This window comes from Acartia tonsa, chromosome 2, assembly GCF_053477335.1.
Source record: "Acartia tonsa isolate MP-2025a chromosome 2, ASM5347733v1, whole genome shotgun sequence".
Classification (NCBI taxonomy): Eukaryota; Metazoa; Arthropoda; class Copepoda; order Calanoida; family Acartiidae; genus Acartia; species Acartia tonsa.
This window is the reverse complement of record NC_137261.1, coordinates 43,816,637-43,841,823: the sequence shown is the minus strand read 5'-3', so window position 1 is coordinate 43,841,823 and position 25,187 is coordinate 43,816,637. Positions and strand designations below refer to the sequence as shown.

The following is a 25,187-nucleotide window of genomic DNA, read 5'->3' as shown; positions in this document are numbered from 1 at the left end:
AAACATAGTGTCCTAGATTGATTAGGCTTGTTTCCCTTTTTAAACGCAAGCCCAACCAAGTCCAAAAAGGCATAAAAAATATTCATGATATAAAACAAGGTTGACAACATCACAAAAAGTAGCCTAAGCACAAATAGACTTATTGTAACATATTTTGGGTATAGTCCTTTCCACGACATCCCTCCATAAGGGGCGATTTGTCGTATTTTAAAAAGGCTTTTTATAGGTTATTTTAGGTTAGGTTAGGTTATATTGGGTTAGGTGATTGCCCCACAGGGTTAGGTAATTGACTCCGTAGGGTTAGAGCCCCCCGCAGGGGCTAGAAATAGGAGAAAACTTACTGTGAAAAATACGAAGAATCGCCCCTTATGGAGGGATGTCGTGGAAAGGACTATACCCCATATTTAGTTATTGTTGGTTTCGTGATATCGCCTCTAAAGAACGTTTGGTCGTATTTTCAGAGTAGCTTTTTTCCTATTTTCAGCACCTGCGGGAAAAACTTTTCGTCAATTTAAGTTGCTATTTCCCCTTATCATTTATTGGTCAGTTCGTTCATCCAGTATGAGGGAAGGGGATAAGGTAAAGAGGTAATCGTTATTTTAACCCGCTGCGTGTTTTATTTTATTAGATAGCATGAAAATATAGTGTAAGATCCAAGTAATAATATATCCATTATTAATATGTTTAATATTATTTATTGTTAATCTTTTATACTAATTAACCTATAAAAAAATGTTTTATGTTAATTAGTTAATCTTTATTAATTCTGGAACCAAATTAATGTCAATTAGCTTTTTCTATTGAGGTGTACATGTAATATATTATTAACAACTTTTTCAGTGTAATATTACTAAACTATATTCTACACCCCTAGAGAAAAAAAATCTAGGGGCTCTTACGTGGGGGGGGGGGGGGTAAGTCGACCCACCAATTTTTAATATTTTAGTTTTAAAAAGAAAATTGAAGAGGTATTTTATATTGGGGTAATTTCTCTTAGAAAGTTAGAGATACACTCCCTAAAAATAAACCTTCCCAGGACCAATAAGAAGCTTCACTGTAAAGGAGAACCACATCGATTCAGTGGTTAGTTTTTTTCAGAAGCAAAAAACAGACGGGAAAACATTCTGTTACTTAAATATATGGATAATACGAAACAACTTTTCTAGTGTAATTTAAAATTATATTCTACATACATATTAGATAGGGTCAGTAGGTAATTACATTATTTTATTTCGTTTAGGCGGGATTCTCCTTCGATTTAAAGTGATCATCTAAAGAAGCCAGAGTATCATCCGCTTGTTATTAGTAACATACAACAGACAACCAACCCTTTAATTGCATGACCTTTGTCTGTAAGTCCCAACTATGCATGGTGATAGGTTACGCCTGTTTAAAGACCAAGGCATTCCCACTACTCTCAATATTAGTTTTGTGTGTTAGACATAGCAGCAGTAGATACCATTTTTCTAGTATAGTCTCTAGTATGATGCAGTGTGGGCCAGGCTCGAACCCGACTCCTCCCCGAAAACAAGCAGGTACGTTATCATTTACGCCAATCCGGCGTTTTTCAGTAGATATCATAGTTGTTAAAAAAATAGTATGCATATATGTATATACAGATAACTACCGCTCCCCTTTTTCAAGGACCTTTTTCGTCTACTAACAAATTGTTTTCTGCTACTTGGCTGTGTTCCCGATACAAAAGGTTGATTTTCAAAGACCCAATTGAAAGTCTGCACAAGGTCATTGGGATGGTTATTTAACCCGTTCCCCATCTAGTGTTTTACTCTAATGTCGTTTTATAACAATTTACCTGTCATTATTAGAGTAGCTAGAGTAAGAGCTGCTGAAGTCATTATAAACTTGTCCACCATAGGCATCCATTTCAGCATTGTCCTCTGGAGGTCCAATACCTGCATGGATACAAAATATACGTGGATATTATGACAGCGGAAGAGTTGTCGTCAATTTAGTCCGCTGGATTAGACCCGATTCTAAACCATACTGAAAAATCTTGCATATCATCATATTACAGACAATTTTTCACAGATTTTAGAACATAAATCATAAAATTAATACCATATTTGTTAGCCAAGGCCTTCGACAAAAAAGGGGGTAACAAAACTTAGAATTTTTCATTTCAATCTGTCTATAACTATTGTGATAAATATCTATTCTTGGTTAAATTTCCAAGCAGTTTCTCAAAGAAGAATTTAAGGGAATAATATTAGTGGGAATAATATTAGTTTTATTTTTTGAAGGGAAAAATATTATTTAGATTTGTCATACCTGTTCCAAAAAAGAATTGTCTAACATTTCCCCCAGGGAAGGATTAAAGTTAATACATATGTTTAATTTGGTTTACCTGTTCCAGAATAGATATTGCCTGCTCCTGGATCAATTTCCCCAGCAACACTGTTGCCCCAGGAGGGATTCAGGGGAATGCCAGGACCCTAAACAGTAATTAAAAAAATTTAAATTACAATGGAATTATATAAAAATGACTTCTGTTAAGCAACAAATTACAGACAATTTTCCACGAATATTAAAATAAAAATCATAAAATTAATCTCATTTTTGTTAGCCTTGGCCATTGCACTATTTTGGCCAACAAAACTGGTTTTAATGTTAATTTTTTTATATATATTTTAATACTCGCTGAAAGTTGTCTATATAACACGATGCGATATATAACTATTGTGTACCTGGCCATTGGGACACTGTTTCTTGTATTCTCTCTGCTTCATAATATGTATTCTGGCCACTGGCTTCAAGGGGGCACAGGTATGCTCATAGAATGGAGACTCCTAAACAGATATGGTATTCAAGGGAGCACATGTATGCTCATAGAATGGACACTCCTAAACAGATATGGTATTCAAAGGGGCACAGGTTTGCTCATAGAATGGAGACACCTAAACAGATATGGTATTCTAAGCATATACAGGCTTATTTTCGAAGTGCGGCGGCAGGCATCCTTATTGAAAAGCCACAGGTTTGTATGTCTGTCCCAAAGAATCTCGCTAGCCGCTGATCCGATATGGTTCTCCTTTACAGCGTAGCTAGTCATAGGCCCTGGGCAGACCAATAGCTGTTTGGGAGAGGGTACAGCAACCCTCCCAAGAGAAATAACCCCTAGAAAAATTATCCTCCCCACAAAAAAAAAATATTTTTTAAAACTAAAGTTCCGTAGTATAGTAGGCGTGGCTGCTAGTTAGTGCCTTTATAAAATATACCCTAAGTTAGATTTTATTAGTTGTTTATGTTTGAATTATTGTTTTGAAAGCATTTTACGCTGAAAGCTATTTTTCTGACATTAAAGTTTCTTAGGGGGACCTAGGGTGGGAGATAAATGTTGTTATGAAATCTAATCCTTGTTTTTAACTAATATATTAAACTAGAGGCTAAATATAATACTTTGTTTTTGTAGTAGGACATATTTTCCAGTATGGCTTCGAAATCGATTACATTACTGTCCGCTCGATTAGAACAGGTTCTAAGCCATACTAAAAAATAAAGTATTGTAGCCAGTTTTCTCCAAATATTTAAATTAAAAATTATAATATTAATACCAATTTTTAATCTTAAAATTTTTTAATTTATTATCCGCAGAAAGCTGTCTATAATACGATGCATGAAAAAACTATCATAACAAAGATGGTTCCAATATAGGGTTGGTTGTCTGCTATAATTGGGGGTTGTAATTCAAATTTAAATTTGGTTTGTGATTTACAGTTTTATGTGACATCCAAATTATTTCTTGTTGGTTATTACCTGGTTATCAGGGTTGCAAGCAGTAATCCTATGAATAACCTCTCTAGGCATTGTTTGTTCTCCTCTATCATGATACCCCAGTCCACTCCATATACCAGCATCCCATGGATATAAATCCACAACTCTGGAATATGAATATATAAATATAATAGTATAATAATAGTCCACTCCATATACCAGCATCCCATGGATATAGATCCACAACTCTGGAATATGAATATAAAAATATAATATTATAATAATATTCAACTCCATATACCAGCATCCCATGGATATAGATCCACAACTCTGGAATATGAATATATAAATATAATATTATAATAATATTCAACTCCATATACCAGCATCCCATGGATATAGATCCACAACTCTGGAATATGAATATATAAATATAATATTATAATAATAGTCCACTCCTTATACCAGCATACCATGAATATAGATCCACAACTCTGGAATCTATAATACAAAGTAGAACGATGTCTGTCCGTCTGTCTGTCCGTCTGTCTGTCTGTCCGTCTGTCTGTCCGTCTGAAGCTTAAGATCTCGGTAACCGCTGAACCGAATGGGCTCTACTCTTCAGGGAATATACCTACTGGTCCTGTGGTGGTTTTAAGATATTTTCTTGGGGGGTGGGACACCCCCAACCCCCCCAAAAACAAAAAAATCCCCCCCCAATTTTTTTTTTTTTTTTTTTTTTTTTTTGCAGGAGATTTCCTTGGTCCTTTTACGAATTTCACCTTAATTTTTTTTTGATGACCTCTTGGGGCAAAGCCCCTAGAGGCTAGGGGCGAAGCCGCTAGTATGAATATATATAGATATAATATTATAATAGTCCACTCTATATACCAGCATCCCATGGATATAGATCCACAACTCTGGAATATGAATATATAAATATAATATTATAATAATAGTCCACTCCTTATACCAGCATACCATGAATATAGATCCACAACTCTGGAATATGAATATATATAGATATAATATTATAATAGTCCACTCTATATACCAGCATCCCATGGATATAGATCCACAACTCTGGAATATGAATATATAAATATAATATTATAATAATAGTCCACTCCTTATACCAGCATACCATGAATATAGATCCACAACTCTGGAATATGAATATATAAATATAATATTATAATAATAATACACTCTATATACCAGCATAACATGGATATAGATCCACGATTCTAAAATATGAATATACTAGAGTTGGGCTCGATATAATTATCTCGCTATTTGCTAGGTTTATTCAATGTTTTATTTACTTTCTTTTGGTTATCTGAATTCTGAATATTAACCTTATTCTTCCATTATCTTCTCCTTGACGATTTCTTTCTTTAAACTTTTTTAGGATCTTGATATTTTTTTATTTCATATTATAGTCCTGAAAGGGTTAAAATATTTTGTTAACTGTTAAAATTTAGTTCAATATCTGACCACATTACGCACGTCTGGCTAGTAACAAATTGTTTTAAAACTAAGTTTTCTTTTATTTACTATATTATAAATTTAAATTTTCTGTTTTATGAATAGAAATTCAATACTTCAATATAATTCAAATAGCAACATGAAATAAAAAAATGAATTTATTCTTCATACAGTAAAATAATGTGTCTTATCAATCTGGTCAATGAGAGTTTATTACGGATTATTGGAGCACTATGAGTTTTAAACATTTATTGCTTGGAAAACTTGAGCTCATTTATAGACATTTATTTCCTATATAGATCTGTCATGGATCTTGATACAAAAAAGCAGGCTGATTTCTAAGTGTTAATAAAAGTTCCCGCAAATATAAGTATTAAATAGATATAATATTATAATAATAGGTCGCTCTTTGTGTATGTCAGCATACCATTGATATAGATCCAAAACTCTGGAATATGATTGTATAAATATTGTACAAAAAATGTATAAATAAAATGAAAGTTTATAAGAAGCAATTAAATATTAGATAACATATTTCGTTTAAGCGAATCTTTTCTTTAATTAGGGTCGGTTCGTATGCCCGGGTCAGTTAGCTCTTTTCGTTAATCAAAACAGTTTATAATTGTCCTATCGATTTCAAACTTTGCATGAAGATTCCTATAACAATTAGTTACGTATTAGGCATTTTACATGTTATAATTATACTATTCATCTAATTTTTGGGATATTGTTTCTTTTTTCAACAAGGTGCAATGTTTAAGCGAAGCATCTCTATAGTCAAGTCCTAAAATGTAAGAATGTCCTTACAGTATACTGTACAATTTTGTTTATACTTACAAATATATGTTTATTAAGTTCTGACATTCTACAAGAGTTATTGTTCCCTTATCCTACATTCCTATTTTAGAGCTTCGCTTTTATGTATGTTTTCATCCTTGTTAATCTGTACCTGCTGTCAACCCATGAGCAGTTAGCCATGCAGAGATTCTCCATGGAAACTCCAACAATCCAGTCAGGGCTGGGAATCATCTTAGACACCAGAGATAATAAGTGGTTAGTTGGGTCCATCCTAAATTTTTATAGTAAATTTGTCTATTATCATCCTATAATATAAAGCAACAGGATCTGTGTATGTCTGTGTATGTCTGTCTGTAACGAAGGATCTCTGTCACCGCTGAACCCATATGGTTCTACTTTACAGTATAGCTTCTCATAAATCCTAAGAAGGTTTTAACTATTTAGGGGGGGGGGGGGTTAGGGTACCGCCACCCACACTAGAAAAAAAATAACCCCAGAAACGTTAAACTTTTTCTTTTTAATCACAATAAAGGCTAAGGGTAGGTGATTGAAATATGTGATTTTCATTTATCTATTTCCCCACCTCTCAAATAAATAATTGTGGATTAAATATAAAAATTAATCAAACTGCACACACAGTGGGATAATTACAATCAATGCTACTCAAAATAGAATTTTAAATTCCTTACAAAAGTATAACTTGGGGCTATAGCACTTACACATCCAGCAAATTTACAGTTGATGTATTTTTGGCAAAATGTTTTCTTCCTTTTTCTCATGCCATAAATACATCCAACACTGGCAAAAATGCATCCAATATTTTAATACATATGTCAAAAATACATCTGACACTGGCATTGACACATCCATACTTTTTCAATTATATGTCATAAATACATCCAACACTGGCAAATATACATCTAGATTAATTTATAAGAATATTTATTTACAATTACTTAGGTTTTGTACAGTATGTATAGGTTTTAAATTTTTGCCCTATTTTAGTTACTCTCCCCCTATTTACTTCCCTTTTTCTGAAGATGCTCCCTACAAAACATCAATACATTTGCACAGGTGGTCAAAATATTATGGATAAAACCACTCAAGTACATTCCCTGCTATTTAATTTTTAGGATTTTTGGGAAACATACAAAAGGTTTAATCTTTTCCACCAATAAATATTCAATTATTTTCAATTAATTCATGTTTAAAAGTGTGTTTATGTTTATTTTAAATATCTACTACACCCTTCTTTCTTTTTTAGTTATAACAACAAGATGAACAACTTCGAGCTATATTGAAGTATTGTTCTTTATTAGGTTTAACTTAAAGCATTTTAAGATTTAAATTTATCAAGTTATGCTTTACTACATTATAAGTTCTTAGTTTCATTAAATTACAATTCAGTTATAATAACTAAAGATGAAATAACAGATTTCATTGTTTCAATAAATAAAATACAAACATTTGATAAAATAAATCTTAATTAAAATGTTGTAGATATGACTAAGCCTTGTAAATTTTCTAGAACAAGGATGACAACATCCATAAAAGCGAAGCTCTGAAACGGTAGGACAAACGGACATTAACACTTGTATAATGTCAGAACTGAATAATTAGAATGCGAATGTATAAGAGTCAAAGCAAAATTTTAAGTAAATTTGTTAAAAAACTGCTTGATACAGGATAATGTTTATGGACATACTTACATTTTTAGGACTTGATTTTAGAGTTGCTTCGCTTATAATATTGTACTTTGTTGTCCCAGGAATCAGTATACCAAAAATCAGACAAATCGGATAATTAGGTCACATATAAATTTATTGTTAAAAATGTAAAAAAAATCAACATGTTTAAAATAGACGTACGGACATTCTGGTGATGATTATAGAGTTGCTACGCTTTCTAACTCGTACCTAACTATTATAGGAATCACCATGCAAAATTTTAAATCGATAGGACAATTCTAACATGCCTAAATTAACGAAAAAAGCTATTTAAAAAAGTAAAAAAATCAACATGTTTAAAATGGACGTACGGACATTTTGGTAATGATTATAGAGTTGCTACGCTTTCTAAATCGTACCTAACTACCAAAGGAATCACCATGCAAAATTTGAAATCGATAGGACAATTCTAACATGTCTAAATTAACGAAAAAAGCTATCCGTTACGGACGGACCGACCCTAATTATAGAAAAGCTTCGCTTTTAAAAATTCTAAAATAGGGTTGTGAGATTTGGGTAGGGTAAGGTTTAAGAAAGGGATAAATAGTTTGAAAAATAAAAAAAATTTATTATGTTTAGAAGAATATATAATATATTGAAATATAACTATGCAGTGTATTTTAAACACAAAGAGTAATATTCTTTGAATGTACATTATGCTTTTTAATAATCAGACCTAAATAGTTGTTGTTTAAATTGAGTTTATCCTATATTCCTGCTTATTTTGATTAGATTTAAAATGATATGCTTTTTGAATGAGCCTTAATACACCTATTCCTAAATTACTCCCTCCAATATTTTTCTCCTTTCCCCAATTTTTCTATAAATTCAAACTATCTTAATTCTATTAATTTAGAATCTACTCTTAAGTTTACAACTTTATCCATCTTTGTACATAGTTTATTTAAGGGTTGATTTATTAACTGTTTATTTGTATTTAAAAAAAGATACCATAAAGAACATGTCCTTATAAAAAAAACCTGACATATATATTATGATTTAAATCTTTATAATGCTTTTTATTTTAACCTGACAAATATATTATAACTCAAATAATATACAAGTTGTTTTCTTATTATTTTAAATTAAATTTCTATGAATGTATAAATGCCAGTGTTGGATGTATTTATGACATATAATTGAAATTGTAAGGATGTGTCAATGCCAGTGTCAGATGTATTTTGGACATATGTATAAAAATATTGGATGTATTTTTGCCAGTGTTGGATGTATTATATGGCATGAGAATCGATTTTACTGTCATTTATACAGTAAAAATTCAGTTTGTCCACTGCAGTGGCGTGCGAAGCACTTTGTCTAGGGGGGGGGGGGCATTTTGAAGATTTTGTAAAATTTTGCCCCCCCCTAAATCAATTTTGCCTTCTTGCATTTTGATTATATATACTAATTTTAATTAAGGGCGTTTTAAAGGGTGGGATTATTTGATTATGGGCCTCCTAGTCCTTATCCCTTCTTCCCCATCCCTTCCCCCATCCCTATTTCCCATTTATATCCCCCACCTCCCCCCCCCCATCTCTTCCCCCACCCATATCTTCTCCCCCATCCCTTCTCCCCACCCTGCAATGACCAAAGGGAAGGGAGCTAGAAAGCATCTTCGAAAAAATAGTACAGAAGATAAATTAACCTTTCCCCCCCCCCCCCCTCCACCACAAAACATTTTTAATGGGTGGAAGGGGATGTTATAAAATCTCAGCAGGAAGGATGAATAACCCCATTAAAAAAAATTGGGGGGGGGGGGGGAGGGGATAAAAACACTCATTTTGGAAATAATTTACCAAAAATTAACCTAATACCTATGAAAAAATGATTTTAAATATTTCTTTATTGTATGACAACAAGGATGACAACATCTTTAAGTAGCAAAGCACAAAAATCATTAATAAGAATACAGACAAGTAGATTTAAAGAGCATCTGTTGAAATAAATATATATTTTAGGTAGAAAAAGTCACAAATCCTTATTCCTGTATGTTGTGTGATGACAGTCAAAGTAAATTACATACTGGATGCTCGAAACAGCGAAAAAAATTTTTTTTTTAATATTATAATCCACAAAAAAAATTATCGTACCATAAAAACCAAAGATATAATGAACTATGTAAAAAATAAAAAAAATTACTTGTCCTTTCATTGTGATAAAAAGCAGAAACCATTTAGAAGGGCGTGAAGCGCAATTTTTTTTCTTCAAATATGCAGGGAGGGAGGGGTTTTTGGGCTATTTAGTACACTAGTCCCCAATATTTCATAGCAGAAACCATTTGCAAGGGCGCGAAGCGCAAATTTTTTCTTCAAATATGCAGGGAGGGAGGGGTTTTTGGGCTATTTATTACACTAGTCCCCAATATTTCATAGCAGAAACCATTTGGAAGGGCGCGAAGCGCAAATTTTTTTCTTCAAATATGCAGGAAGGGAGGGGTTTTTGGGCTATTTATTACACTAGTCCCCAGTATTTCATAGCAGAAACCATTTGGAAGGGCGCGAAGCGCAAATTTTTTTCTTCAAATATGCAGGGAGGGAGGGTTTTTTTGGCTATTTATTACACTAGTCCCCAATATTTCATAGCAGAAACCATTTGGAAACGCGCAAAGCGCAAATTTTTTTCTTCAAATATGCAGGGAGGGAGGGGTTTTTGGGCTATTTATTACACTTGTCCCCAATATTTCATATAAAAATTTCTTATTCATTGGCTCAACAACTTTGGGGACTTTAATGGAATTTTAATTGGTTGGTTAATTAAGTCGAGTTTCCATACATTTCATCCAATAATTGTAATCTATATAAGGGGTAAGTTTTTGTATCATCATTGGGGATGTACAAAATTTCTTTGGTAAAAAGTTTATATTATACAAAATAAAATACTTCCTATAACCTGGTTTGTTATGTTCAGTGAAAAAAGGTTATAACCTAACTGTCTGGTTTTTTTTTTGTAGTATTTCTTGATCTTTTTTTTGGAAACTGGGATAGTTTTGCTTTTTGTAGGGTAGGGGGCAAAAAGGGGCATTTTTGTTGACCAGGGGGGGGCAAAATGGGGCATTTTTTAACATTTAGGGGGGGGGCAGGGGGGGGCGGTTGCTAGGGGGGGGCAGAGGGGGGCGTTTTGGTCGCTAGGGGGGGGGCGATTGCCCCAAATGCCCCCTTTGGTTCGCACGCCACTGGTCCACTGTAAATTTGCTGGATGTGTAAATGGCAGTCCCCCGTATAACTTATACTCTAAATGATAAAAAGGTTAAAATAATTTTTATTAAAAAAAGGTTTCAAAAGTGTGAGATAATCAAATTTCAGAAGCAATTAAAAAGACAATATATATATAAATGCAATTACCTGAAAACAGCAAAAGTTCTTGAGACAAGGTTGGATCTTTGTTGAAGACCTCGCGCTTTGATTACACTCCTAAATTATAAAGAAAATCATTTTAATTAATTAATGCTTAAAAACATTTTCCATGAAAGCATTGAAATTAAAACAAATTAAGGAATATTTAAACAAGGATGACAATATCCATAAAAGCGAAGCACTGAAACGGTAGGACAAACGGACATTAACATTTGTCTTTTGTCAGAACTGAATAATCAGAATATTAATGTATAAGAGTCGAAGCAAAATTATAAGTAAATTTGTTGAAAAACTGCTTGATACAGCATAATGTTTATGGACATACTTACATTTTTAGGACTTGATTATAGAGTTGCTTCGCTTATAACATTATACTTTGTTGTCCCAGGAATCAATATACCAAAAATCAGATCAATCGGATAATCAGAACACATAAAAGTTTGTTGTTTAAAAGTAAAAAAATCAACATCTTTAAAATGGAACTACGGACATTATGGTAATGATTATAGAGTTGCTACGCTTTCTAAATCGTACGTAGCTACTAAAGGAATCACCATGCAAAGTTTGAAATCGATAGGACAATTCTAACATGCCTAAATTAACGGTAAATAACTATCTGTCTCGGACGGACGGACGTACGGACGGACTGACCCTAATTATAGAAAAGCTCGCTTTTAAAAAGTAAAAATTTGTGTTTATCAGTAGGGCATGGTGTTTTGAGTGGTTAGTTAAAGATATGTTTAAGTGGGTGTTAATTACCAGAGAGAGAGAAGACAAAGGGCTGTAATTACACTAGACCCCAAAGTTTTCTAATAATACAAACATAAATAACAAAGACATATATTTAAATTTATTCAACCCTTGTTTTGATTGATATAGAGAGATGTGAGCTTAAACTGGAGCTAAAACTGCCCTTCACTTTACCATTCACCACTCCCTCCCTCTGAGCTCTTAATTTAGCTATTATTTGCTACCTGATATCTTTGCTGGATCTCTTCATGTCAATCTCCAGCTTCTTGGTCTTGCCAGATTCTGCCAGCATAGTCAGGGCATCAGAGCTTGGCTCTCCATACTTCCACAGGTCATAGTCAATACTATGGCTGGCACCTAGTAGAGAAAAATTGAACTATTATTTTATTTCAAAATTAAAGCTTTTAAATGACATATCCTATTATATAAAGAAGTAAGTTTTACTTTGTCTGTAGCTTAAGATTTCTAAAACTACTGAACCCTATTATAGAAAGAAGTAAGGTTTTTTTTTGTCTGTATCGGATCTACCTAACCGCTGAACCGATATGGTTTTCCTTTACAATGCAGCTTTTCGTAGGTTGTAAAAAAGCTTTGTTTCGTAGGTTTGTTGAAGCCCTCCCTTATTCTCAATTTTTTCAAAATAAGGGTTGAAGGTTATCAGCTCTCAACAGGCACTTTGTGGGAAAGAACCACATTAAATCATTAATTATAAAGTAGCTGCGCCACTAAAAATACTAACCAATCAAATCCGAGAACTGAGTTTTCCATTCATCAATAGGATACTTGTTTGGGTGGGTGTGACGGGACCACAGCCCCTCAAAAATAACCTAAAAATATATTATATACTAGAGGCGGCGTTCTAAAATTATCTCGCTATTGGCTAGATTGAATCTTAATCTTTTTCTTCCATTGGCCTATCTCTGAATATTAATCTTTTTCTTCCATTGTCCAATCACTGAATATTAACCCAACTACAAAAAAGTTACTACAATTAAAGATTTTTAAAAAGATACTACGACTTTAGTTTCGTTTTTTCATCATTTTTTAGAGATTATATGTCCCTCTCTCTCACTTCCCTTTCCTTCCATCTTTTTTAAATTTCATTATTTTTATTTAAAACCGTATTTATAATTTTGTCTCTCTTTCTTTAAAATATTTTAGGATCCTAGAATTTATTTGTTTCAAATTATCGTCCTCAAAGGGTTAAAATATTTGTTAAATGTTAAATTTTATTTTAATATCTGAACACATTACAGACGCAGCGCTAGTATCAAATTATTTTAAAACTAAGTTTTCTTTGATTTACTATTTTATAAATTTAAATTTTCTATTTTATGAATAGAAATTTAATACTTTAGTATAATTCAAATAGCAACATGAAATTAAAAAAAAGAATTTATTGTTCATAGAGTAAAATAATGGGTCTTAGAGTTCTGGTCGATGAGAGTTTATTATGGATTTTTAGAGCACTATGAGTATTAAACATTCTACTATTGGAAGACTCGAGCTCATATATAGACGTTTATTTCCTATATAGATCTGTCATGGATCTTGATGCAATAAAGCAAGCCGTTTTATAAAAAATCTGTCGAAAATAATTCATAAGGTAAAAAACAGAAAAAGTAATCGCTCATATAGGTATAGAATAATCTTTCCTTATTAATCTTTCCTTAAAGTAAAAGAGTATAGGGGACAAGAGCTATATGTAACTTAGCACACAGTGCGGGGACAGTGCAATTTTATATTGAGTCTTGGAAATCAGATAAAAGAGTAGGAAATATAAAAACAACTGAGTCCCTACAAAAGAACCAGAAAATAATTTGCTAGCAGACGAAAAGGGTCTCCGCGACTTGGGCCAGATAGCTGTCTGAATTATGTATCTATACTTATTCATTTATTGTTATTGGTATCTTTGTAAAAATTTCCAAAGCATGAAACTTAGAGTCAAAGTAAAAAAACGATGTATAGCAGTTTTATTAATGAGTTCTCTAAGGCAAAACAAACTATATGCACGTATATGATATTATAAATGCGATGTTTGTAAAATTTTGATTTAACAAGAATAGAAGAACATCCATTGGTCAATCAGACAATAAAACAAACGAATATTAACTTTTATAGAATGCCAGAGGTTTTAATATCGGAAACAAAGTTTAATTCAAAACATTACACAAAACTTCGATGTTCATACGCAGTAAAATTGCTAAAAATGTAAATTTCGTAAGATTATCTGGTAAAATTACTGCGTCCACGCCTTTGTACCTTGTTAACGATTTTAGAGTTGCTACGATTCATGCATCGTTCCTTATTGCTATAGGAATTATCATGCAACGTTTAAAATCGATATGACATTTGTGAAATGTTCAATTTTACGAAAATAGTTAATCGTTCCGGACGTACAGACGGACCTACAATAATTATAAAAAGCTTCGATTTTTGAAACAGTTTAAATGCCTAAATTTACAAGAAATTCGTTTCGTCCCTACAGATGTTCTGAAGGACGACAAAATCTAGTTATAGAGAAGCTAGAGTACTTTGAAGTTTTAAGGACTAATTAGCATTGAGTTGGATAAAAATGAAAGTTAAATCAATTAAACATACAGGAAATATGGATGTAGAATATACGTGGTTATTATGAAGGACAAAAAAATGTTGTCAACTCAAATTTCTATTTGCTCTGTCATTTATTGGCCAATCAAAGGGTTGGTTGTCTATCGGGACGCTGTACACCGCAATTATAGGAGTATGTTTCAATGTACGTGGAGAGGTCTAAAACCCAAAGTAACACCAAGCCTCCTAGAGGTTATAATTATGTTCACTAGTAAATGACTTGTTTAAAACGCGATTAATTTTAAAAACAAGAATGAGTTACTAGTTTTGGTTTACTTACTCTGACCCAAAGACGCCCAAGCTTTTTTACTTGAGGGGGGGGGGGGGGTAGCAGTGTTATAAAATATTTCTATATAAATGTACTATTAAATGCAAATTCAAAACTAATAATATAATGTTTTCTTTGTTTTTAAATAAGAGTTGAAAGAGAAATAAAAACTAAATTAATTAAATCTGTAATGAAATTCATATGTATGTACTGTCTATATTTTACAAATATATAATTTAATTTAAATGAAATAATCTTTATTTAAAAACAATTAGGGAATTGGCAATATTGTTCCTTTTTGCATTGATTTGAAAAAATATATTGAATTAATAAATGTATAAGTAATAAGTATGAATTTATAATACAGACAAATACCTGGCCCAAGTGGTGAAGACCCTTTTCGTCTGCTAGCAAATTGCTTTCTTGGGTTTTTGTAAGGACCTGTGGAGTTACATATAGCTCATGCCCCCTTTATTCTTTTACTTTAATATTGAATCATTCATTTTACAAATTTAAGTAACAAAGCTATTATTTAAACTGTTTCATTTAATATATACTTGATTTGTCAAATGATTAGTCATCAATCCAAATGTATACAGGCATGCCATTAGTAGTTAATTTTGTGTATTGGCCTATCATTTGTCATTTGTATTTTTATAGGCCCAATAAAGAGCTTCCAAAATGGTACCTCGTATTTAGCCTCGTCACAAGCGCAGCAAGGTTCAACCAGAGGCACATTTTCCATGGGGCTGTTGTCCTCGCAGAAATTGTAGGTCAAGGCCCCGTCGTCCATAAACCACACGTCTTTTCTCTCCACAACCATGGCCTATTGAAAAGAAAATACTAAATCTGAACACGAATTTGAAAAGGGCATGAAAAAATAGGAATAACAAGGATGACAACATCGAAAGTAGCAAAGCTCTTGAATGTAAAAATGAAAACAACAAAGCAAATGAAAGGGAAATTTTCAACGACTTTCTTGCATAACAGCCGAGATATTCACGATTTTCCTTAGATTTGTGGAGGTACCCTCCTCCAAAATAGTTAAAAAAACCTCTTTTGACCTATAAGAAGCCTCTCTGTAAAGGAAAACTGTGTCGTTCTAAAGTAAAATCCTTCGTTACACACACAAATACAGACACCTAGTTATTAATGGGTTATAAAATATAAAAAAAATACCTTTAGTTTAATGCAACCGCTTCCAGCATCCGGAGCTGTCCACAGAACATTGATTTCATCCTAGACATAAAACATAAATTAATTCTAAATTTTTTTTTATATTTAAAAGTAATAGATTTATCTGAAGAATTTTGCTGGGAATCTAATATAGATATTAATTACCAGTTTAACTTTAGCAAAGCGTTTGTTGAGAAAAGAAAACGCAGACATACTGTATTTTCATATATGGAAGTAATCTTCTAATGGACTTTGATGGTCTGTTCCTTATGGAGTAAGGTAGCTTTTACATGATTAAGTAAAAAGCAATCATAGAATAAATTAACGCAATAATATAACATTGTTTTACCAAGGGGCCGTTATTCAGCAAATTGATTCCATTTGAAATTGCTGAAAATATGGATATTTTTGTACTGTAACTAAAGGGAAGTGAGTAAGATGCCTGGGGAGGGGGGGGGGGGAAAGGAAATGGGTTGTGAGGAAATTTCGCTTAAAATTGTTTGTCAGAATCCTGGCCCTTTGTCCCTGGTTTTACCTTAGAAATAGCTGATGTTGCCTTAACTGCATGGCTACACTGAAGACTGAAAAATAAATATTAAATTTGGAAATTTTTTTGTAGTGAAATCTATATTTTATGTTGCTACAGATTTTCATACACTCTAATAAAGTTATGCCCACAGCTGGCTAAAATACGATACCCCATATCCACCCACTCTACCAAGTCTCTTCTCTCAGTGTATGGACGAACTGACCAATAAATGATGTTAACATTAGCAAGTTAAATTGACGACGAATTTTCCCCTGTCAATTTTGTATGATACTCAAAAAATATGTTTTTTTTTACTAAGGCATTATTTTTTGTATAAACAAATGTCTTCTGAACTGTACTAAATGAGTGTTAATAAATCAATGTTTTACGTTGAATTTCCTTACAAACTAAAACGTTGTGTATTTTGGAATTTTTCCCTGCAGGTCACGGAGGAATGCTGCCTTTTTTGCACATCACACACACACACTCACACAAAAACACACATACAGTCAAAACAAGCACACCCACACAAAAAAACACAAACAATAACAATTACTTCAACAGTAATTTTTCCCCCCAAACTATTACTATTTTCGTTGCTTTTGTCTTTTGGTTTTTGAGTTTTTGATAATGGATATAAAATATACGAGTATATTATGATAGGGGAAAAATTGTCGACAATTTAGGTTGCTAAAATGGAAATAATTTATTGATCAGTTCCTTAATCCATCAGGAGGGAAGTGGGTTGGTTAAAAGGGGGAGGAGTATTATAGTCCGCTGCGAGTTTCACTTTAATAGAGAACATGAAATTCTGGTGAAACATCCAAGTATACATTGTTGTTCGTGCCAATTTTTTTTATAATTTCACCTTTGTCACCTTCTTAATGATGAGTTAAAAACCTCTGTGAAGGATAGACCGACTAACTTACTATAGTGTATGTAGAGTTGTAGTTCAATTAAAATGCCTACACACAGTGTATTTAGCACCTTATTTGAATTTTTCACTGTTTAAATCAGCAAATTTTTCGATAGATTAAACTATTGTATCGCTCTAACTTAAACCTACAATGTGTTAATAAAAATCTTTTTAGAATTTAGAAGTACTTGACAATAAGTTAGAAAACTGTAGGCCTACACTCGTTAAATTTGATGTTGCAGATTCGAAGCAGCTGATAATGCCTATAAAAAATTGCGCCATACAATACAAATGACCAATGGTATGCCAGTATACATTTGCGATTGGTCAATTACAATTTTTACTCTGGCCTATCATTGGTCAGTTTTGTTGTAAAGCGTAATTTTTTATGAGCACTATAAGCTGCTTCGGCATATTAAAAGAGCGAAAAATCTTTTACTACGCTTGTAATATAGTGTTTCATACCTGAATTTTGAAATTGTATCTCCAGGCATAAGCTGGAAGATACCAAGGCCAGGAACCTTATATTGCTTCTCATGTTATAGAGGGTTTCATACCTGAATTTTGACATGGCATCTCTAGGCATAAGCTGGAAGATACCTTTGAATCTCTATTGCTACGCATGTAATAGAGGGTTTCATACCTGAATTTTGACATGGCATCTCCAGGAATAAGCTGGAAGATACCTTTGAATCTCTATTGCTACGCATGTAATAGAGGGTTTTATACCTGAATTTTGACATGGCATCTCCAGGCATAAGCTGGAAGATACCAAGGTCAGGAACCTCTATTGCTACGCATGTAATATAGTGTTTCATATCTGAATTTTGACATGGCATTTCCAGGCATAAGCTGGAAGACACCAAGGTCAAGAGAACCTCTATTGCTACGCATGTAATAGAGGGTTTCATACCTGAATTTTGACATGGTATCTTTAGGCATAAGCTGCAAGATACCAAGGTCAATAACCTATATTGCTTCTCATGTAATAGAGGGTTTCATACCTGAATTTTGACATGGCATCTCCAGGCATAAGCTGGAAGACACCAAGGTCAGGAACGTCTGTAGCGGGCAGATCACTCTCAGCAACCAAGGTGAAATCTAAAAAGATATTAATGTAAAAAATACGAAAAGGCAACTGGAAAAAGGCACAAAGATCCAACTGCAACAATAGCCATAAAAATAAATCCAGGAAAACTTTTAAAGGTGTCAAAAATGCTAATTTGGTAATAAACTTGGTTTTAAGAAAAATAATTTTATATTGATATACCCTGATAAATTTCATATTCAAATTTAAAACAATTTTAGGTCGATTTCAACCGTTGAATTGCGTCTCCTAATTAAACTTTTGACTTTTAGACCTTTGAAAACCTACTTCTAATTTATGGCTGCTTTTTGTGCTTAAAGTATTGGTCATTACTTTAAAAACGTCTAAGCTGCCATAAAATATTATTAATATCTCCTAATTATAGCCAAAATTTTTGGGCTTTCATTTTTACCAGGGTTTGGCAGCCGCGCGTAAGCCTCACAGTAAAATCTGATTTGATGGAAGCTAGTAAAAGGGGCTGACTCAGATTATGACGTAAAAAAATTAACCAATACACTGTAATTGACCAATGGTAAAATTTATAGTGCCTCTCATTGGTTAATTTTTTTTGAAGTCATAATCTGAGTCAGCCACTTTTACTAGCTTCATTGAATGCTTTGACATTTAAAAAAAGAGGGATCGCTATATTTGGGTCATTTTTATGTTTCCAAATGATTTTTAGAATTGCAAAAGGTTGACTTCCCCGTGGCTTTAAGGCGGCTGACGCGCAGCTGCAGAGCCCTAATTTTTATCATTACTAGACACGCGTAAAACTTACCAACGAACTTTACTTTTGAAGGTCTAATATCTCCAGCTTGGAGTCTAAATCCTTGCAGGGTCACTGTGTACGTCTAAATATATGAAATATCATAGGACCCTAAATAAGTCAATCTTAAACTACGATTTTTTTGTTTCAGCGATTTATTAAATAATCTTACAAATTATCCTGGTATTAAAGAAATACTTTTTTTTTAGAAAAAAATCTACATGGCAAATTTTTTTTTTGATGCCACTGAGTATTATATAATAATATAAAATGCTTTTGCAAAAGGAGAAGAATAGTCAAATATTCGTTGTAGATCGCCAATGAATCATCAATATCTTATTTACCTGTACATGGCGGAGAGCCAGCAATATTGTTTACTTGTTCAGGTTTGTAGGGATTCAGGGAGCCAGCAATATTATTTACCTGTCCAGGTCTGTAGAGATACAGGGATCCACCAATATTGTTTACCTGCCCAGCTATGTAGAGATGCAGGTAGCCAGCAATATTATTTACCTGTTCAGGTCTGTAGAGATGCAGGGATCCAGCAATATTGTTTACCTGTCCAGGTCTGTAGAGATGCAGGGATCCAGCAATATTGTTTACCTGTCCAGGTCTGTAGAGATGCAGGGAGCCAGCAATATTGTTTACCTGTCCAGGTATGTAGAGATGCGGGGATCCAGCAATATTGTTTACCTGTCCAGGTATGTAGAGATGCAGGGAGCCAGCAATATTGTTTACCTGTCCAGGTAGGTAGAGATGCGGGGAGACAGCAATATTGTTTACCTGTCCAGGTATGTAGAGATGCAGGGAGCCAGCAATATTGTTTACCTGTCCAGGTCTGTAGAGATGCAGGGAGCCAGCAATATTTTTTACCTGTCCAGGTCTGTAGAGATGCAGGGAGCCAGCAATATTGTTTACCTGTCCAGGTCTGTAGAGATGCGGGGAGCCAGCAACGGTGACAGAAAAGCCACCGTCACTATGATACCGCATGGGTTGTTGTCCGATTGGGGTTTTGTCACATTTTGCAGCCAGGCCGGTTATCACCTGGATACAAGGACAGTTAGATCAATATATAAAAATATGCGGCATAACACGTCACGAATCTGATTGATGTCGGGTAGGTGCAAGGTTTGATTTTGGGCCCATTAGTGCGCCATAATTAATGATCATGCCAAAATTGTGAAATTCTTACCCATACTAAACCACAATTACTTTTGTTTAACAGACCCCCTCCCCATTATGTAACTTTTAATATAAGCTGGTGGGTTGGGGGTGGAGGGGTTATTCCCTTATAGGAAATTACAATATAGCATTCAGACAAATATAATTCAATTATGATGTAAAAGCATACGAATAACTATATATTGGAAATCTATATAATAATTGGTGTATATTATTATTTCATTGTTATTTATAAAAGGCACATTGCAAATAGTTATCTAATTATCTGGAAGGGAGGGGGACATTAGACTTTATTCATTACGCTATATAGTACCTAAAAATTTATAAAATTTTGTGTACTTTTGTTTACACCATTAGGGGTGTACAACATTTTTTTTTATCTATTGTCTTATCCCTTAAGATCCGTGAAAATTATGGATAATGGATATAGCGCAAGAATAGTAAGCTAGCTTTATCAAGGTATTCAAAAAACAAAATCACTGATTAAACACTTTTTAAAAAATTAATAGGTTTTTAAAATTTATACTCTTAAACTCGATTTGTATGATGTTTGTCCGTCTGAAACAAATTCTTCCAACAACCACCCATTCGATTACGTTCTGCTTTTCAAGGAAGCTTCATCTTACCCAGCTTATTTACAAGCTTTATTCGAAAAATTTCTTTAGAAAAAGAGTACTTAACAAACACTTTAAGTTGCTTTACTGAGCATAACAATTTTTACAAAGCGGTCAATTAATAATTCTTTCTCGTATTCATTCGAATCCGGTGGATAGGAACCGGTTCTCATCCATACGAAAAAACTATGTCTAGCATCGTATTATATCCAGTTTTCTACGAATATAGAAATGTACAATCATAAGATTAAAACCAGTTTTTTTAGCCCCGAGATGCCGAAGGCACGGGTTTTAATCTCATAATTGTACATTCTTTATCCGCGGAAAGCCGTTTATAATACGATGAAAGAAATAACTATTCATTTACAATTGAATATTGCAATTTACGTACGGACATACAAGATATAGAAAAGCTCTACACATAATGCATAAATGGATATAGAATATACGTGGATATCATAACAGGGAAAAAATTGTTGTCCATTTAGCTCACTGACATGGAACTCTTTTATTGGTCAATTTGTTCATCCAGTACGAGGGGAGGGATGAGAAAATGGGGATAGATGGAGAATATCGTTATTTTAGTCAGTTTCACTTTATCATTGTACATGATAATCTGGTGTAAGATCCAAGTAATAATATATCCATTAATCAGTTGCATAAATATTTGATTGGGATAATTGTTTTAGGCCTGAGATAACTTTATTAAAAGGTTTGCCGGGTATAGTCCCTTTCGTAACATCGCACCTTATGGGGTTTTCTTCGTATTTTTCACTGTAGCTTTTCTCCTATTTCTAGCCCCTGCGGGGAGCTCTAACCCTGCAGGGCCAATTACCTAACCTTGTGGGGCAATCACCTAACCCATTATAACCTAACCTTACCTAAATTAACCTATTAAAAGCCATTTTAAAATACTACGAATCGCCCCTTATGGGGCGATGTTACGAAAGGGACTATTCCAGGTTTGCCTTGGTCAATTTTGATTGTTCCATAAGGAAAATCGAATATCTATTCGTCTGTAACGCTATGGATTAAGGTGATTTTATCGGCTACTAATTCATTTTTTTGTGCTTTTTATGGATGTTTTCATGTGGGACAAATCCACAATGCGATTTAGCGATAAATCTACCCACGACCAAAGCATAACTGCAAATTGTATTATCATTCCAACAGTTTCAAAATATCTACAAACAATGAACATATAAACACACATCCAAGTACTTTATCAAAAAAGACTGGCGGTTTCACACCTAACCTCTAGGAGCTCCGCCACAAGAGTTAATGGGAAGTCTCCCTCCTATATAGAATCGTTCTTAAATCTATAGAGATCAATTTACTCTGTGCAAAATTAAACCCAGGATAAAAATAGGGTGGGGATCCCACCCCTCAAATAAAATAGCTTGAAACAACAGAAGGACAGACATCGTTCTACTTTGTATTATAGATAAATAAAAATATATAACCTGAACTTGTGATAGGGCCAGCACAAAAATCCACATTTTCCACCGAACTTTTGTCGTCAGGGGCATTACGCAAAACTAAACAAATAATTAATAGTTATTCATCGCATCGTATTATGGACAGCTTTCTCCCATCTAATATAGTGCAAATTGAAGCTAGCTAAAATAACGATCCGGTCTTCATTCCCTTTACCCCTCCCCTTCCCTCCTACTGGATGAACGAACCGACCAAAAAATGAGTTCCATGTTAGCAAACTTAAATGACACCAATTTTCAACCTGTCATAATATCCATTTAAATGCTAGATCCATTGCTAACTGAGAACTAGGAAAAATGAGGTGAAGCAATAAATCAAATAATTTAACACTTTTGGTGAACACAGACATGTTTAATGGAAGAAAAAGTACTTTTTCAATATGGCTTCAAAACCGATTTATATCCGCTGGATTAAAACCAGTTCTCAACACTGGAAATCATGTATATCATCGTATTACAGACAATTTTCCACGAATGTTATATAAAATCACTAGCGGCTACGCCCCTAGAGGCCTCTAGTGTCACTTTAAATTTTTTTTTTGGGTTCAAGTCACTACGATACCTCTATATGTAGAAGTCTCCAGGCGAAATTTTTTTTCCCATTTTCTTGTGATTTCTCTTGGGAGGGTGGTGGTACCCTCCCCCCAAACAGTTATAAACCTTCCTGGGACCTATGAGAAGCTACCCTGTTAAGGAGAACCCGATCAGTTGAACGGTTAGCAATATTACAAGGACAAAAATATCCTTGCTACTTTATATAATAGGATAAAAATAATACCAGTTTTGTTGCCCTTGTCTAACAAAACAGGTTTTAATCTTTAATAATTTTTCATTTTACATCCGCAGAAAGCTGTCTATAATACAATGCGATAAAACATTATTACACTAACGTACCATTATACATTAAACTAATTAAAGTGAATTAGTTGATGTAATGTGTGATGTAAAATCTCGGAAACTACTAGAAAAATTAGTCAACAAATTTCAAGCCAGGTCAGGTTTTAGCCTATTTCCGGACAAATTAAAGTAGGTTATGAAAATAGGAGAAAAACCAAAAATAAATTATAACAATAAAAGCCCAAGACTTATTAATAAATCTGATTGAGGCTGGGATGGGAGGAACATTGGATTTTAAATCTTATTCGTTGGCTCAAAAACTTTGGGTACTCACGCTTATCCTCAACAGTTTAGCGGATTTAAAACCGACACGCAACTAGCGGCCAATGGATCCTATAAATAGACACATTTGCTGAATCAAAACTGGTTTTACCTAAATTGTATCTGTTCCTTCTTCGCGATTATAGAATTTCAAAGATTTTAACAAAAAATGTGTGGTGATTTGACTTTAAAACGGCATTTGATGTAAAATATATATGCTCACTGTGGGCTACAATTGAATCAAGACAAAAGTAAGTGCCGAGCCCTGGGATCTATGTAGGGTGAAAATAGACATAAAGCCTAGATGATTCCAGGTGGAGACAAAATATTTTAGCGGGGTCTTTTGGTTTTTTTTCAATTTAAAGTTCTGAAAAAAAATTGAAAAAAATATGAAAATCTTTAATAAAAAACAAACAAAAAATAATTTTTAATATTTTTTTTTATTTAAAGATACAAACAACTTATATAAATACTATAAGCTTTAAAAAAATCACAATTTTCAAATTTAGACTTTCAATATAAAGATTTGTAGAAAAAACCTAACAACAAATTCTAACATATTTCTGATCAACATAGCAATAAAACGTCTTTTGCAAAATCTTTATCATCAAAAATAAATAGCACTTACTAAAGACTTTTTTTCATTTAAACTTATACTTTTCACATTAATTAACTTTAAAGATTGTTTTTTTAAAAAGAAAGGTTGCGTTATTTTTTTATTCATAATTAATTGCCTAATTTTGAGATTCAGATAAAAAACCTTACTGCTTTATATCATTGGATACTCTACTAGCAGCGGCTACGCCTCTAGAGGCATATAGGGACCCTTAGGTTGGGGGGGAAGACGAACCTCCCATTACAATTACAGTTTTTTTTAATGAAAAAGTTAAAAACATTTATGTTGGAGAGTTGATTCTCTTGGGATAGTGATGGTACCCATCCCCAAAATAGTAATAAACCTTACCAGGACATATAAGAAGCTACCATGTAAAGGAGAACCATATTGGTTCAGTGGTTAGTGAGATCCCTTGGTGACCAAAGACTTACATAGAACGTGTTACTTTATTATAAAGATACATATATACACAGAAACTCTACAATCAGAGTATGTCTGTTTGTTCATCTGTCTGTATAAAAACATTACAGAATATATTTATTTGGTACTAGCGGCTACGCTCCTAGAGGCCTTTAGGGGCACTTGAGAGGGGAAGAAGGGGTTGAATTCTACAACTAGATTTTTATTTTAGACTTAAAAAGAAAAAGTTTTTTTTTTGTGTGTGAAATGGGGTCCTTTTTTAGGGGTTGATTTCTCCTAGGATGGTGGAGGTACCCTCCCAAAATAAGTTATAAACCTTTCAAGAACCAATGAGAAGCTACATAGAAAAAAAAAGAACCATTGATCATTGTTAATTACTATTCAGGGATCTAAAGGGATAAGACAATGACCGCTAAATTGATTTACATTCCCAAATATGATACATGGATAACCCTTCTGTATGTTTCAGTTAATGGTTGAAATGTTGGGCACTTAATTTAA

At 33.3% G+C, this 25,187-nt stretch overlaps 1 protein-coding gene across 1 annotated transcript in view; it reads right to left on the bottom strand.

Moving 5' to 3' along the window:
• The window catches only part of LOC145311921 (spondin-1-like), a 100,117-nt gene that overhangs the window by 63,775 nt on the left and 11,155 nt on the right, over nucleotides 1-25,187 (bottom strand). Inside the window, exons 3-17 of the mRNA XM_080150968.1 lie at nucleotides 22,460-22,534; nucleotides 20,119-20,244; nucleotides 19,213-19,285; nucleotides 18,352-18,448; nucleotides 16,438-16,483; nucleotides 15,906-15,965; nucleotides 15,415-15,552; nucleotides 12,588-12,675; nucleotides 12,073-12,205; nucleotides 11,087-11,155; nucleotides 6,170-6,289; nucleotides 3,775-3,898; nucleotides 2,706-2,807; nucleotides 2,366-2,453; nucleotides 1,814-1,913 (exon numbers count right to left, since the gene is read on the bottom strand). Of these exons, the coding sequence (XP_080007094.1) occupies nucleotides 1,814-1,913; nucleotides 2,366-2,453; nucleotides 2,706-2,807; nucleotides 3,775-3,898; nucleotides 6,170-6,289; nucleotides 11,087-11,155; nucleotides 12,073-12,205; nucleotides 12,588-12,675; nucleotides 15,415-15,552; nucleotides 15,906-15,965; nucleotides 16,438-16,483; nucleotides 18,352-18,448; nucleotides 19,213-19,285; nucleotides 20,119-20,244; nucleotides 22,460-22,525 (1,430 nt within the window). The 5' untranslated portion in view covers nucleotides 22,526-22,534. The remainder of the gene's footprint in view (nucleotides 1-1,813; nucleotides 1,914-2,365; nucleotides 2,454-2,705; nucleotides 2,808-3,774; nucleotides 3,899-6,169; nucleotides 6,290-11,086; nucleotides 11,156-12,072; nucleotides 12,206-12,587; nucleotides 12,676-15,414; nucleotides 15,553-15,905; nucleotides 15,966-16,437; nucleotides 16,484-18,351; nucleotides 18,449-19,212; nucleotides 19,286-20,118; nucleotides 20,245-22,459; nucleotides 22,535-25,187) is intronic.